The sequence below is a fragment of the Saccoglossus kowalevskii genome, chromosome 14 (assembly GCF_978046115.1).
Source record: "Saccoglossus kowalevskii chromosome 14, keSacKowa6.1, whole genome shotgun sequence".
Classification (NCBI taxonomy): Eukaryota; Metazoa; Hemichordata; class Enteropneusta; family Harrimaniidae; genus Saccoglossus; species Saccoglossus kowalevskii.
In genome coordinates this window covers 11,990,794-12,007,595 of record NC_140654.1, presented here as the reverse complement: position 1 = coordinate 12,007,595, position 16,802 = coordinate 11,990,794, and the positions used below count along the sequence as shown (strand labels likewise).

At 36.1% G+C, this 16,802-nt stretch overlaps 1 protein-coding gene across 1 annotated transcript; it reads right to left on the bottom strand.

The window, feature by feature from the left end:
* Positions 1-1,255: 1,255 nt before the first annotated feature.
* On the bottom strand, positions 1,256-6,868 carry LOC100371675 (uncharacterized). Its single transcript, XM_006817232.3, has 3 exons — positions 6,775-6,868; positions 3,598-3,961; positions 1,256-3,420 (listed from the first exon to the last, which is right to left on the bottom strand). The coding sequence occupies exons 1-3, from the start codon at positions 6,788-6,790 to the stop codon at positions 2,841-2,843; spliced, it is 960 nt and encodes a 319-aa protein (XP_006817295.1). The 5' UTR covers positions 6,791-6,868; the 3' UTR covers positions 1,256-2,840.
* Between the last annotated feature and the right edge of the window lie 9,934 nt (positions 6,869-16,802).

Below are 16,802 nucleotides of genomic sequence, written 5' to 3'. Positions count from 1 at the left end.
AGATACTTTCGGTGATCTAACCGCAAGGAACTCTGGGAAGGAGAATGGGTGGGGGCATGATCACAGAACAAAATGAAAGACAACGAGGTAAAATATGCCAGATAAAATTTCTAAGATTTGAATGAGTTCAATATGCCTCTGTTCAGTATGGGATTGAATTTCATTGGTTGATCAATTTGTTTCTATAGGGGACTTTTATGAACAGTTTATATGCATATTTGTTACTCTCTAGTTATCGTGATTTTACTACAATTTAATAAAACCAATGAGCTGCTTATTCTGACTCGTTAATTATTCTCAAACATTGACTGATAATAACTTTATTTTCCATCAGTATACATTTGTATACCAAGAAAAAAAAATGAAATAAAATTTGCACAAACTTTAATTGTGTTCAGTTCAACAACGGCGATTTTGAAGACTGAGAATGTGGACAAAAACAAAATGTACACAGTAAACTAACATAATTATTCACTAATTTAGAAGCTATGCTCACAGGAAATCTAGCAACATTAATGCTTTGAGCATAGTTTTATGTAATTTTCTATAATTCGTTTGACTTTTTGACAAAATGAACAATTTTCCTCATTTGATACATGTATGCTGTATTGACGCATGAAGCCGGAAACAGCCACAGAGGGCACTGTACATTTAACAAATTTTTAGTGACTCGCAATGGTAACTTATAGTACTGTAGAATACTTTATTTTCGCTTGGAATTAATTTTCGCTATTTTCACTGAAGAATGATTCAGTGAAAATAAAATCCAGCGAATATATCTTTTTTCCTATATTTTACATTCAACTTGTCAAAAATAAGTGAAAATAAATTCTATACAAAGTACCAAAAATGTATTTTCAGTGAAGATTAATTCCAGCTAAAATAAAGTATTTTACAGTATAAGGAACAGGACGTGTTGAATTTGGTGACAAGTCTAGTATGGTAGCAATCTCGTACAGTCTTCAAATAACCACAATAAAAAGAGTAAAGGTCAAGGCCAAAAATGTAATTGCGGCATTTAATAATAAATGCTTTCTATTAATAACTACACTTTAAAATAATATTCATGAGATATGTCTACATCATAACCTAATTAATTTTATTGTGTACACAGTGTGTATGCTTCAGGTTGTTCTTATGTATTCCACAATGCATGTGCGGTATAGTTGGTATGGCGTGTTTCTGGATCTGGGGAGGGTAAAGCCACTGTAAACTATGAGCCACTTTCCCCCAGTGCTGTTGACATTGACAAATCTTGCCTAAGTAGTATACGTTTATTGACACAACACTAACTTCAGAAAGTACAGCAGTAAGGTCACTAAAAAACTACAATGATAAAACGAAACTTACAAAATTACAAAACTAAAGAAAAAAAAATATAATACATGTTCACTTATTAAAATTACTGATAAAAAAAAAAAAACTATAAATATTAAAGGCAAGTACACAAAAGTATAGGTGTAAAAAAAAACTAATGGTAATAATAAAATCTCAAATAAGTGCATTGTACATAGAAATGAGTACTAATACATTGTACAGTTGTCGATAAGAAAAAAGAATGAATATTTAATTATTCACTGAGGAGGCATTGTTGTCTCATTTCAAATGCATTTTTCAGAAATTTCGAAAGGGGAATGGACATGTGTTTCTTACTCATCACAAATTTGTATATGGATATATCTACATCTACATCTCTTCCACTTGGTGAGAGGAATCTTTGAACTTAAAGCGTGGTGGTCGTCGCACAGTGCGTGTTCGAATTTCATGTAAATAAATAATGTATTTTACACGAGTTGTATACATCGCGTCCCATATTGAACAGGACACGGCGCGACGACTGCCGCCCTTTAATGTTTAATGGATCCACTCACCTTCAAAGTCTGGCATTACCACCCAGTTTTTCATAACTCCCTTCATATTTACATTGTCTCCTTAACACCGAGGCACAAACTTTCCTTTCCTTTAAAACAATCAACATGTATTAAAATAATCTGTGTTTACTTCAGAGACCTTCACAAATTTCTAGTTATGGTTCCAATAACTCTGAATCAAATGTTTTGAAAAAAATATTGGAAAAATTAAGCAAGTTTATTATGAAAGGTGTTGAAATACAGACACATCGTAGCGTGTTCTATTTCATAACTGACACGTTTTAAACAGAGGACATAATAGTCCAAAGGCTACATTGGTTTAACATTACTCAATTTTACACAAACAATAGAGAAAATGCTCAACATACAGACTTTTAAATAATACAATTAAATGTGCACCTTATTTAAACATTCTGAAAAAATATCAAGCTATTAAAACATTAGCAAAACTAGAAATTGAAATTTGGAGACGTACGTATCCAAAAATACCAGCTGATGGAAGAATTCATAAAATATGTAAAACAACAGAAGACGAAGTACATTTCATAATACACTGTCAAATGTATACAAATGATTGACAGGAACTGTATGAACAATTTAACAGAATGTACAATAACTTCTTAATACAGAATTACATAGACAAATTCAAAATGATTTCAAACACGACAGTCATCTCTGCTTAGACATGTTGCTAGATACATAAACAATGCTTTTGCTAAAAGACTAGCACTAACTAGTAGTTATTAATTTTGAAAATTATACATAAATATGACATTGGTTATTTCTCAAGAAAAGACTTGCACTTCTTATTTACTATGAAATTTCCTTTAATTTGCTTTTATTTCTACATCAAATTTATTAATTTGAAATTATTCATTCTTCTGCTATATATTCTATATTATAATTGATTTGTGAAATTATCTTTGTTTTGAAATAAGAGTTTTATCAAAGATGTCACTTGTAGATTTTTTATATCATCTGTGAACGTTTGGTGGGTAGACTGAAATCAATTCCTGGTCCAATCGGGACGATACCATTACCACTTCGCCCAAAATAGCCTTTCACACAGTGATCCAAATTGGATGCCATGGCAACACCACTGTATTGATAGATATCTTTAATATACTCGCCTAAATTGTCATAATCTTGTAACATTTTTTTATTACATTTAAATCTTACTACATATACATGGTCAAAGCGAAAGAGTGTAGGAAATAGACGAATATCAGCTTCTGTCAGCTGATCCCCACAAAGGAAACGCCGGTTTGATAAGATCTTGTCTAAGCGATCCAAAGCCTGGAATACCACCTTAACAGCGACATCGTAGGCTTCCTGTGATTTGGCGAACCCAGCTTTGTAGACACCGTTATTAATTTCAGGATAAATCCAGGAATTAAAGTCATCAATTTCACCTCGTAGACTAGGGGGATATAAATTGATTGACTCCTTAGCCCACTGGTTAAATTCACTGTTGAGCATACGGATAATTTCAGCACTCTCGTTATTTACCACCTGTTTTGTCTGTTTGTCCCACAATATCGGTACGGAGCTGCAAACAAAATAACACATACTGCATTTTACTATAGGTACTAAGGAATCTTTGCATAGATATAATCATTTAACAAAAACCAAAAACAATGTTTGATATATATATATATATATATATGTATATCACTGATATATATGTATTGAATTTTGACAATGGCTGTCAATGTGTAACACCCACCTCTGTTTAAGACCAGACATTTTATAAATATCAATAATATATTTCTTTCCATTCACCGTATCCGGTGTACACCCTGGTATATCGGGGTTGAATTGCCACCCTTTGTCCTCATCTCGACGGTACCAACATACATCCATTGAGATGACGTCCTGTAAACCTTTAACCGATCTAGTAAGAACACAGCGGTGACACCAGGGACAGTTGTTAGCGATGTACAGATGATAACGATTTGCTTCAGCTTTAAAACCTGTGGAACCATCTGTTGTGATCCAATTACGAGCAGCGCCAACGCCCCGAACATATTCACCTCTGGCTCGACGAGCATCTTTGTCTGTCTGGTCTTCTTGGACACTAACATTGGAAGCTAGGATAAAATAAGACAAAATATATTAATGACAGATAAGTTTTGAATTTGCAAAAACTTGAAAATGGAAGCTATATTTTATCCCTAATTGTAGCCACCTGAAATATTTGATCAAAGGTCAAAGCTAATAGTGTGTTAATGAGTATAATTAGCCCAGATATGATTTTTGAAAATTAACCGTTACTAATGCATCATAAATAATTTTAGAAATTTATTACGAGTCTTTGAGCGTTGCATACAAACATTTGAAACTATCGTGTTCAAAGTTAGTAGTGATGATAGTACCACTCAATTCGCGTAGTTTCGCTTGAAGCCACGACCATCCATTATCATTAGAAAAAGTTGTACCGGTAATTGACGACAGTTAACTTGAATGATTTAAGTGGGTTTGCCAAGACGCTGGATCAGCTAATAGATAGATTAATTTAACTAATAGATTGTGTCGTCTTATAACATGTCATATTAGCTTAACTGTTTCTCAACGCATCACAAGACTAGACTTTGTGTTTGATTTCCCATAGAAATGCATCACAACACTAGACTTTGTGTTTGGTTGCCCATAGAAACGTATCTTAACACTAGACTTTGTGTTTGGCTTCCCATAAAAATGCATCACAACACTGACTTTGTGTTTGGTTTCCCATAGAAACGCATCACAACACTAGACTTTGTGTTTGGTTTACAATATAAATGCATCACAACACTAGACTTTGTGTTTGGTTTCCCATAGAAACGCATCACAACACTAGACTTTGTGTTTGGTTTCCCATAGAAACGCATCACAACACTAGACTTTGTGTTTGGTTTACAATATAAATGCATCACAACACTAGACTTTGTGTTTGGTTTCCCATAGAAACGCATCACAACACTAGACTTTGTGTTTGGTTTACAATATAAATGCATCACAACACTAGACTTTGTGTTTGGTTTCCCATAGAAATGCATCACTACACTAGACTTTGTGTTTGGTTTCCCATAGAAACGCATCACAACACTGGACTTTGTGTTTGGTTACCCATAGAAACGCATCACAACACTAGACTTTGTGTTTGGTTTCCCATAGAAACGCATCACTACACTAGACTTTGTGTTTGGTTTACAATATAAATGCATCACAACACTAGACTGTGTTTGGTTTCCCATAGAAATGCATCACTACACTAGACTTTGTGTTTGGTTTCCCATAGAAACGCATCACAACACTAGACTTTATGTTTGGTTACCCATAGAAATGCATCACAACACTGGACTTTGTGTTTGGTTTCCCATAGAAACGCATCACTACACTAGACTTTGTGTTTGGTTTCCCATAGAAATGCATCACTACACTAGACTTTGTGTTTGGTTTCCCATAGAAACGCATCACTACACTAGACTTTGTGTTTGGTTTCCCATAGAAACGCATCACTACACTAGACTTTATGTTTGGTTTCCCATAGAAATGCATCACTACATTAGACTTTGTGTTTGGTTTACAATAGAAATGCATCACAACACTAGACTTTGTGTTTGGTTTCCGATAGAAACGCATCACAACACTAGACTTTGTGTTTGGTTTCCCATAGAAATGCATCACAACACTAGACTTTGTGTTTGGTTTCCGATAGAAACGCATCACAACACTAGACTTTGTGTTTGGTTTCCCATAGAAATGCATCACAACACTAGAATTTGGGTCTGGTTTCCCATAGAAATGCATCACTATACTAGACTTTGTGTTTGGTTTCCCATAGAAATGCATCACTACACTAGACATTGTGTTTGGTTTCCCATAGAAATGCATCACAACACTAGACTTTGTGTTTGGTTTCCCATAGAAATGCATCACTATACTAGACTTTGTGTTTGGTTGGGTAGGAGTTTACCCAGGCATCTTTCTGGTTCAAAAATCAGTCCTTCTAAATTGTAATTGTATGACTAATATATCATGGTAATTTTTCAACCAATGTTATTCTGAGAACTGTGGTACAGATACACCCATAGTGAGTGAGTGTCAAACACGAACAGGTGTCCATCATAACATTATTATTGTGGTCTACAGGAAAAGATAATATAAAATAAAGATAATGTGCCTATATATCAAGCAAGTGTTTTTTTGTGAAAAAAAGACGAGATGCACATAGAACAGCATGCATGCGACACAATATTTTTATTTCAGTTTATTTAATCTGTGTAAATTAAATACGGGTACGGGTATGGATACAGTGTGGTATATATTGACACAACAACACTGGTTTCAAATATTGTGTTTTGATGCGAAATTACTGTAGCGTAAATACATTTCAAGTATGATAAAAAAAAAAATTGTATACATTGATGCATCAGGCACAGTTGTACGTATTTTTTTTAAAACCCAGAATGTGATTGTATTGTACACATTTTACATATATAAATAGCAATACAATAGTTAAAAGCACTGTACCAGGGTCGACTGTATAAGACAAATGTATTGCTTTAGTGCGTGTTTATATATTGGTCAATGTCACTCGCGCAATTGCCAGCGTGCATGACTCGGCAAAACGTCACTCGCGCAATATAAGCCCAGCTGTATTCTACTGACAATGGGACATGTACTGTTCACAGAGAACACCATGTAAAAATACGCAACTCAGTTTAATTACCAACCCTTACCCGTGAAGGGTATCCCACCGCAAGTTTTATAACCCATCCCCTTCTCGCGAAGGGTGCCCGAGCCTTGATCGTGTCTTCGCTGAGAAAAAAACCGACAAAACAAAAGTTTAACAGTGACACATTGACATATCGGCCACCAGTGAACATGAAATGCGACAAAATACCAGCTTCTTACTGACCTTGTGTGGATGACATGTTTCGACGTCCCACTGAGATGACTGAACTTGCTCAACCAAGAACACAACCCGCAAGTCACTGGTAAACATATGCCACCGTTGCACATGCGCACATCAACAGTCACTTCCTAAGTGACACCGTCAACAAGTAATGAACACACATTTTTCATTTTTGTTTATTTTGTTTTCTCCCTATCAGCGCTGTGTTTTTTTTTCTCTCTCTCTATTGTTGTTACTTTATTGTTCTCGATCTAAACCAAAATATCAACCGGGATACGGTTTCACTATAACGATAATTATTATTATTAGTACATGGCTTACATCAAATACACTATTTACTGGTGTTTTTGATTACACCATGGAGGTAAAATACGGTCTTTTACTTCCATGGTGTAACCAAACGCCATGAAGCCATGAGTACCCTGTTAAGACAGTGTCCGGGGGCAGTTGATACATAGCTGGGTAGGGAGGTGCCCATGAGTGCTCAAAAGCGTGACCATTTTTATACCTGGATAGTGGCAAAATCTATACCCATATTTATACCAAAGTACCATTTCTGTCATCACTGTTTATTCCAAGTAAAAAAATACCGTATTTGCTCTATTAGAAGAGCATGTCCAATACTCCTATTGACATACCTACAGTTAACTCAATTGTTGATATATAATAACATTAGAGTCAATTTATTTGTTGCAATCCTTTTAAATCAAGGGCTTACCGAGAGAACTTAACGCATACAGGCCGGGAATAAATCAATTAGGAATAGCAAAACACATGTTTGGAAATAATTACAACAACAAAAATGGTTCAAAATACACATAATATTTTCTTAGTTCAACTGTATCAATGATAAATTAAAAATACTATCTATTGTTCTACAAAGTTCATCATTGTATCCCTGGCTAGTGTCCCTCAAGAGAAAAACAGTTCATTTCTCTAGGAGACAATATTTCTGCGTGGAAAAATAGGGACCAACTTTAATTAAGATAGAACGCTACTGAACATTCAAAATACTGGGTAATGTAATTTCCTTTATTTTTACATATGTGACATTTCATGTACGCAAGATTAAAAATGAAATAAAAATGTGTGGTAAAATTGCTATATCATTATTTGAGTGAATTATACGTATTTCAATGGGAGTATGAATCGTACGTCCGAGTTCGCCAATGTTTTTGGTAGGTTAGGTCTGTTTTTTTTTTCTGCTACATTCTGTCACACAATATGCACTAACATTTTTACCAGAGGTTTGTCTTCGCCAAAAAAAGAACTCATTAAATGTTGACAGTGATTTGGAACACCGTCTCTGGACCCAGGAAATCTTTTTTTAGATTTTTTACCATTGCCTATTTTCGAAATTAATGTATATACTAAGTAACTACACAGCAATACTTGAAGTGTTAGTCAAAAAAAAAAAAAAAAAAAACAGAATACATTTTCTCTGCCTTTTGTTCCACTGAAGATTTGGGAAAAATCAGACAGTACGCCGCGCATCGACCTCCGCTGCGCGTCGGTCGATACTCCAGCTGTACTGTCTTCGGGACAACTAAATATCTAGTTTCGATATAATCACGAATACTTCGAACTTATAAAATCAATTCACTATGATGTTGTAAGATACTTTTATTAATGGAAATGTCAAAAGTAAATGGAACTGACAATATAAGGGATAACGCACGTAGACGACAGTCCCAATTCAAGTAATTTACAAATGAAATCGAGTTCCACACATTAGAAATAGTACAATTAACACGTGTAATGTGTTTCCGTAGGCGTTAATCTACAATATAGTAAATCTCTCAAAAACTTTATTTTCTATTGACAGCCTTCTTGTCATTGCGTCCTTACATTTTACTTCTCTAATTTATATGATAATCACAAATGAGTCACCAATAAATAAATTCAACAATAAAGTTGGACTTAGTGGTGTTTAAAGAGATACATATCACACCGACTGATAAAGCAACATCCAACAACTTGTGCAAGGACTACGTGAACTTACATATTTTCAGAGCTTGTCGTTACGATGTTATTAAAGCGAGAGGGGCTTTAGCCGCGCACGCGCAAGAATTGAGTCCCAGGCGATGATAACAACACACGCTAAAAACGCAAAGGCTCATGGTTAGACGCTTGTTTGTAAAAAAAAAAAAAAAAAAAAAAAAAAATGACACGCTATGGCCATCTGACGCATGCGCAGGTGACGACTCTCCTGCTTTAACTACTTTTCTGAAAGGGAGGAAAAGTTAGGGAAGTGATCCGTACATCTTCATCACAGGAACTAATATATTTGTATCGGTAGTTATACAATTATAGTTAATTAACACGCGGATAAATTGATTCATGCGATACATGCATGATTGGACAGGGAGAATGTTTCAAAAACTAGCACTGTTATTTTGTATTTCAATATACAAACTACAACATTTCAAACTCATATAAATCTGTGTAAGACATCACAGCCGAAAATAAATTCTCCGTTCGTGACTGTGAATGTATTTCGGAAGTCTGTAAGACGAAAAAAAAAACAATTATTGAAATGTTCGAATATTCGAACGCAGTTGAAATGAAGCCACTCTATATTGGGTTAAACTTACGGTGGACACATTATGTTTTATTTCCCGCAACACAGACTTGATTTCTCGAAACACAAATTTTATTTTACAAAACAATACTTTAATTTCTCGCAACGCAACCTTATTTCACGGAACAAAACTTAATTTACGAAACAATAATTTGGATTCTGGCAACAAAAACTTATTTTTTCCACAACACAAATTTAACATCACACAGCATAACCTTTATTGACATACGATAACTGTATTGCAAAATAACTTAAATTCACACAATATTGAATACTTCCACAAAAAATATCTCACAAACAAAAGTGGAATTCTCAAAATACCACTTTTATTACCAAACGCAAAAAAAAAATTTTCACAATATAACTTTTTTTGAAAACTTTTAAAAAAAAAACGACTTTATTTTTCCACGACACAAATATAATTTTTTAACAAGATGCAAAACTTTAGTATCAAAACCCCCCTTTAAGTTTTTTTTTATAAACAAGGTTGCCAGTCATAATTGTATTGCTTCTGTATACTGTGTCTCTTTCTCTCTCTCTTTATTTTCACGCTCTGCCCTCATAAATAGAGAGCCTCCAGTTAGTGGGAGTGGTTGCGTACTCTCAATTGATTCCAGTCAGGATGATAATGTTGATGTTGTAAAGTCAGCTTTGTTGAAGCGTCATGATATGAATGAAGTAGGTTATAGAAAGAGATTTCAAACTATTAAGCAGGCCTTACGCTGTGACGAGATATATTATACACTCACTTATTATGGCTGCACACATGATAGATTAATTTGTTCAACGACCTTGAGACTCAACGAATGTTAAGATACAAACAGCAAAAAAAAAAGGAAGATCAGATTTACTAAATATTTGGCTGAATACCACATGGGAACAGAACGTAATCCTGGCACTATCGGCGCCAGATACAGGGGTGGAACATTTTCAATATGTAATAAACACGCATGTAATTTGACAAAACCTTGAATTAAGCACTTAGAAATATGCGATTCAGTACATTGTGTAAATAATGGAATATGAATATCTGTATAGTAAATGATATTATCATTGAGTGTATATATACATCGTTTATCGACATTTTGTGAATCCAATAGGTGATTTTCCGAACAATTGCGAGATCTCGCGAGATGCATGAAAGACGCGCGTCGAACGTCTGCCGCAAAAATCGAACGATTTGATTTTGAACTAGAATTTCTTTATTTCGCAGCTTACATTGACCGGCCGATCTTCGACAGAGGAATATTGCTTCCGAATACCCTTACTTAATCGAAATTGCCTATCATCAAATGTGGACAGCACATTATTAAGCATGGAAATGTCCCCGAAATACTTTCGCGTTTGTCGAATCCCACTTGATGTTTGGCGCGACTACGACGCTATGACCTTTGTTTGTCCTGTTTTTACGTTCGATTTCACGCATAACGCGTGATTCTCGCAGTGAACGTAAAATGGTCTATTACACAACCGTCACACTTCATATCACTGTTGTTTCAGTGACCACTTCATTTTATATCCCGTTGAATGCACATGTTGTTCATTTAACTGCAAACTGACTATGCTGAAACGACTAGACAACATCGTATGGGAGCTACGCCAAAGTAATAATAAGGGATCCATTTCAAATATTTGCAGTATTTTGTTTGGAGGAAAAAGTCATCATGGCCAGATGAAAAGAAAGGTGAATTTGAGACCAGTCCACTTCCTCTGCACGACTATTACACAATAAGATTTGTATAGCATCCAAGAACAAACACTGTCATAAAGACTTTCGTTTTCGACATTGTGTTAAAGCAGAATATATATCATGATCAACTACTGATCACCCTCTCGCACTTCATTCCTGATCACATTTGCACTGTCCCTGACATAGCATTTGCAGAGTGGAGTACAAGGAAGACCATTCTTATGGCAACTATAATTTGTTCTTTTGCACCCAGTTTTACACCCACATTTGGCCAGCTCAATAACAGCTCGAGGGGCAGGTAGGCTGAGACATCTCACAGGAACATAACTGCCATCTTCCAAACTCCAACCATTTTGTTCAATAGGAGGGAGAACTGGACAGTTTTTAGTGTATGATTTATCCCGCATGGCAATGTAATTTGCACGTGTGATATGGGATAAGAAAGCAGCTCGTGTAGGATGTAACATGTCTCCCTCCAAGTTCAATGCTGATAAGGTTTTGGGACCTGTTGTACACTCTACAAACAAACTGTTCCAAGCTATTGATCTGTGGTGGCAGTTCACCATTAACTAGTTCAGTTTGAATAAGAACTTTACCAAGCTCCCTGAAACAATTGATGGTAAGGTCATCTTCATCGAGCTTTAAGCAGGCACCAACCCAAGTCTTCTTGGAGATCCCTACAAATGTTCCACCCCAGTCAGCTCCAGAGAAATTATGAAGTCCAATGAGCCCTTGACATTTATGAAGTCCAATTACTCGCACCCGTTCCACCACATCAATTTCTCTGTACTTTTTGCCCTTACTGTAATGTTCTTAAAGAATAATTATGAGACAGTTTATCTGAGGGAAAGGACTGGTTTGTTTATTTAACCAACTGATGACTGAACCCTCGTTGCTAGGTGCTACTGAGCATGCCCGCATAATTAATTACAAGACAAGACTAGGTCAAAGGTCACAATAATACAGAAGTAGAATACTACATCTCTCCTCTCTTTTAGATAAACAAGGAAACTCACGAAAGCATGTATAACAAATATAACTTATCAATATTTAAAAGTCTTCAAATTGTAATTGTTGATATTGTGAATATCAAAGTCAAAGAACGAACAATATTTATGAAAGTATGAACTTGAACTTACAATTTTTTTAAAACATAGGCATATGTTCACTCAATAAAACAAAAGAAATTACATAACACTAACTTCAAAATCGTTTCAATTGTGAGTGAAGGGATCGACGTCCTTCTATTCAAATGCCATTATTTTCGGATTATTTTGCCCAAATCACGAAAGTATGACATGTTTTAGAAACTAAGTTATGTAGTCTTGAAGATAACTTGGTTTTTGTCTTTCTCTCTTGGATCTACGTATCGATTCTGGTGGATTTGTTGATGTTTGAGGATTGTCTAATATTTGAAGATTGTCCGATATTGTTTGATTAGTTTCTACATTATTTTCATGAGGAATTCTCTTAAAGAATGAAGCATTTCTGGTGATCTCATGATTTCCTCTCTGGACGGTGGTCATACTGCCTTTCTTACTCACAACTTCATATGGCTCAGGATTGAATGGAGTTGACATTTTATTTCTCTTTTGTTGTTTTACAAGGACTCGGTCTCCGATGCCTAAATCTGATGCTTTAGCATGGTTGCGTGTGTCTGCATACTTCTTCATGCATAATTTTCTCTTTGCATCACTTGCTTGAATCAGGTTTATTATTATATATCTGAGGTAGGGTTGTTTTCATTTTTCTACTATTCAAAGCTTTGAATGGAGAAATGCCTGTAGTTGAATGTGGTGTAGCTCTATACTGACGCAGAAATTGAAAAAGTCCTTGGCACCAGCTTTTGCCTTCTAGCTTGGCTGCACGGACTGCTTTTTCCAGCGTTCACATCATCCTCTCGGCTTCTCCATTAGCTTTTGGCCACAATGGTGTTATTTTTCTATGTCTAAATCCAACATATTTAGAAAAGCGTTTAAACTCATCTCCATTATATGGCGGGCCATTATCAGTTTTAACAATGTCCGGTATACCTTGTCTGGCAAAGATTGCATCGAAGTGCGGGATAGCTGCTTCTGCAGATGTAGAATTACAAATTTCTACCTCTGGGTATCTACTGTAGTCATCGATGACTACCAACAAATATTTACCATTTGGGAATGGACCACAGAAATCTGCTGAGACCTCTTGCCAAGGACCATTTGGCAGTGTAGACATTTTTAATGGCTCGATAGTAGGTTTTGGTCCATGTGTTGATGCTTGACATGGTATGCACCTGGTTACTGTTTCTTCCACCATTCTGTCAATACCTGGAAACCAAAGAGTTTCTCTCAGCAACTTTTTCGTTTTTACAACACCTTGATGACCGACATGAGCTAAACATATGGCTTTCTGTTGCAATTTCTTTGGAACCACAATTCTGTTTCCACGTAACACAACTCCATTGGCTGTTGACAGTTCGTCTTTGACTGCTTTGTATTGTACAACATCATGATGCAAATCATACCACTTTTGTGTGTTAATAACTTCCATTATTTTCTGTAAGATTTCATCTTCCGATGTTGCTTGCTTAATTTCAGCCATTGTCATAGCAGGGGGTATCGCATTCTCAATTATAAAATTTATGTATGTATCAATACGTGAAACATGGTCTTTACAGTGGTTTACCTGGTCAGGATGTCGACTCATGTAATCAGCAGGGTTGGATTCACCTGGTTGATACTCAAGAACTACTTGATATGGTTGAAGACGCAAACTTAGTCTTTCAAGTCTGGCTGTTAATTTAGAATTAGACTTATTGAACATGCCTTCTAATGGCTTATGGTCGGTTATCACCTTGAATTCTGAACCAAATACATAAATGTGAAAATGTTCACAAGCCCATATAACTGCAAGGGCTTCTCGCTCTGTCTGGCTGTACCGTGACTCTGTATCTGTCAGTGCACGACTTGCATATGCAATGATATTACAAGTATCTCTGGTCTCATTTACTTGTGTTAAAACTGCACCAAGGCCTGTTGGGCTTGCATCTACTAACAGCTCTGTTTTCAGCCTTGGATCAAAGTATTTCATCACCCTGTGACTTGCCATCAGGCTTTTTAACTTCTCAAATGATCCTTGTTGCTCAGGTCCCCATTCCCACTTTGTATCTTTGTGAGTTAGAATACGTAATGGTGTTGCAATAGTTGCAAAATCAGGCACAAATCGAGCAATGTATTGAGCCATGCCTAGGAAACTACGTACAGCTGTTGCATCTTCTGGTGCTCTGACATTGATTATTGCTGTCACTTTCTTATCATCCGCCATTATACCGGCACTGGAAAATGTATGACCATAGAACTGAATCAAAAACTTGCTGAACTCACATTTCTGTTGATTAGCTGTGATGTTATACTTCCGCAGCCTTTGGAACACTGCTCTTAGCATTTCATCATGTTCCTGTTGTGTCTTACCATATATGATAATGTCATCTGAAAGATTTCTAGCACCACGTATACCTTGTATCATGTCTGATACTGCTTTCTGAAATATTTCAGCAGCAGAGTTTATTCCGAAACTCAGTCTCTTGTATCTGTATAAACCCATATGAGTAGCAAACGTAGTTATATGCCTTGATTTTGTGTCCAGCTCAAGCTGATGGTAACCTTGGTTTAGATCAGTCTTGCTGAACACCGTTGCACCATTTAGATCCACAATCAGGTCTTCTATTGTTGGCATGGGATGTCTCTCCCTTTCTATAGCTTGATTGGCAGCTCTCATGTCAACACATACTCTGATTCCTGTCTTTTTAGGTACTATTACTATGGGAGATACCCACGGAGTGGCTCCATCTGCCTTCTCTATTATGTCTAACTGCTCTAGCTTATTTATCTCTGCTTCAACTTGCTCACGTACATGGAATGGCACTCGCCGATGCTGCTGTGCAACTGGTTTGACTGATGTGTTAATATGCAAAATTGCTTTTGTATCTCGCATCTTGCCAATACCTTCAAATCTGTCTGCATACTCCTCAATCAAACTATCACTGGTACATGTAGAAAGTGAATTTACTATGTGTAGTAAACCAAGCTGTGTTGCTGTATAATAACCCAGTAAATTTCCTGCTGATCCTTTTGCAACATGGAACTTAGTGACAGTAGACTGTTGGGTTATAGGAGACTTTACATTCACCTTAACTTCACCAAGTATTGGAAGTGGTTTCTTAGATCCATATGCATACACATTCTTTGAACATTGTGTAATTTCTGCATTATTCAACAGCTTGCATGTTTTCTCGTCTAACACATTTGTCCCTGCACCAGAATCAATGATACATTTAACTGACCATCTATGTCAATTTTAGTATCAGGCTGTTGATTGGTTGATATGGAGGACACTGTGATGTGATATGCATAATCATCATCTGAGGAAGAAAAATCTTTAGTTGTAGCAGAATTGACATGTTGCAATATTTTACTCCGACATACTTTAGCGAAATGTCCTGTTTTATCACATTTTCTGCATTTTTGATTTCTTGCTGGACATTCACCTGAATGTGGATATTTTCCTCCACACCTGAAACACGACTTGTGTTTTCTGTCAGGCTCCACTCGTTTTGGTTTACCAGTATACTGCTGGGATTTCTTATATTTATTTCTTTTCCACTGGCTCTTTTTTACAGGCTGGACTGTATTTACTTCTGTTTCTGTCTCAAACTGATTTTCAATACCTCTGGCTTGACGTTCAGAAACTTCAAAAGAACGACCAGAATCTAACAGTGCCTCTAATGTTAAATCATCTCTCAGAGCTTTACGACGTAACCTAGTTGACACACATGATAATACTATCTGGGATTTTATTTCTTCATTAACATCATGAAAACCACAATTTCTTGCTAGTTGTTTCAAACGGGTAAAATACTGATCCAAAGATTCATCAGTTTTCTGAGTAGCATGCCTAAAAACATTGACCTCATAGGTTTTATTCACCTTTGGCAGGAAATATTTATTCAGGGCATCTACAGCCGCTTTGTATACATTGTCACTGCCCTCAACGTCAGGTAGTGTTTCAAAAACATCAGCGACCTCATCTCCCGCAGAAAACAACAGCAGTGCTCGTTTTCTTGCATTGTTTTTTATATCGTATGCAACTAGAAATGTCTCAAATTTCTTCAACCATTTCTCCCATCGAGGACCAATAGAAGTAGAGTCCCCATACACAGAAAAAGCTGGGAATACTGGTAATGCAGTAGCCATGTCCACAATGTGTCACTTTCCACTCCAGAATTGATTTATATTATGTACTGTACCTCCTTGGTGCTGTGCACTAAAGTATTGCTGCTCAGATTTCTGCAACTTTCTGTCTTCAAGGTCAAATTTCTTCTTCAGATTACTTCAAAAATTCTGGAAATTTGCATCTGGATGATCCTGGGTGTACCATTAAACTAATTTATCACTCGTCGCCAAAATGTAATGTTCTTAAAGAATAATTATGAGACAGTTTATCTGAGGGAAAGGACTGGTTTGTTTATTTAACCAACTGATGACTGAACCCTCGTTGCTAGGTGCTACTGAGCATGCCCGCATAATTAATTACAAGACAAGACTAGGTCAAAGGTCACAATAATACAGAAGTAGAATACTACACTTACCAGTTAAAAATTTCAAACGAGTTTGAGCTCCTAGGTAACCACGAGAGACCAAATCAGCAAAAGTATGAAGACATCTGTGTCAGGTGACCAAACACACACTTTTCGGTGAACACTCTCTCACTTATTGAAAC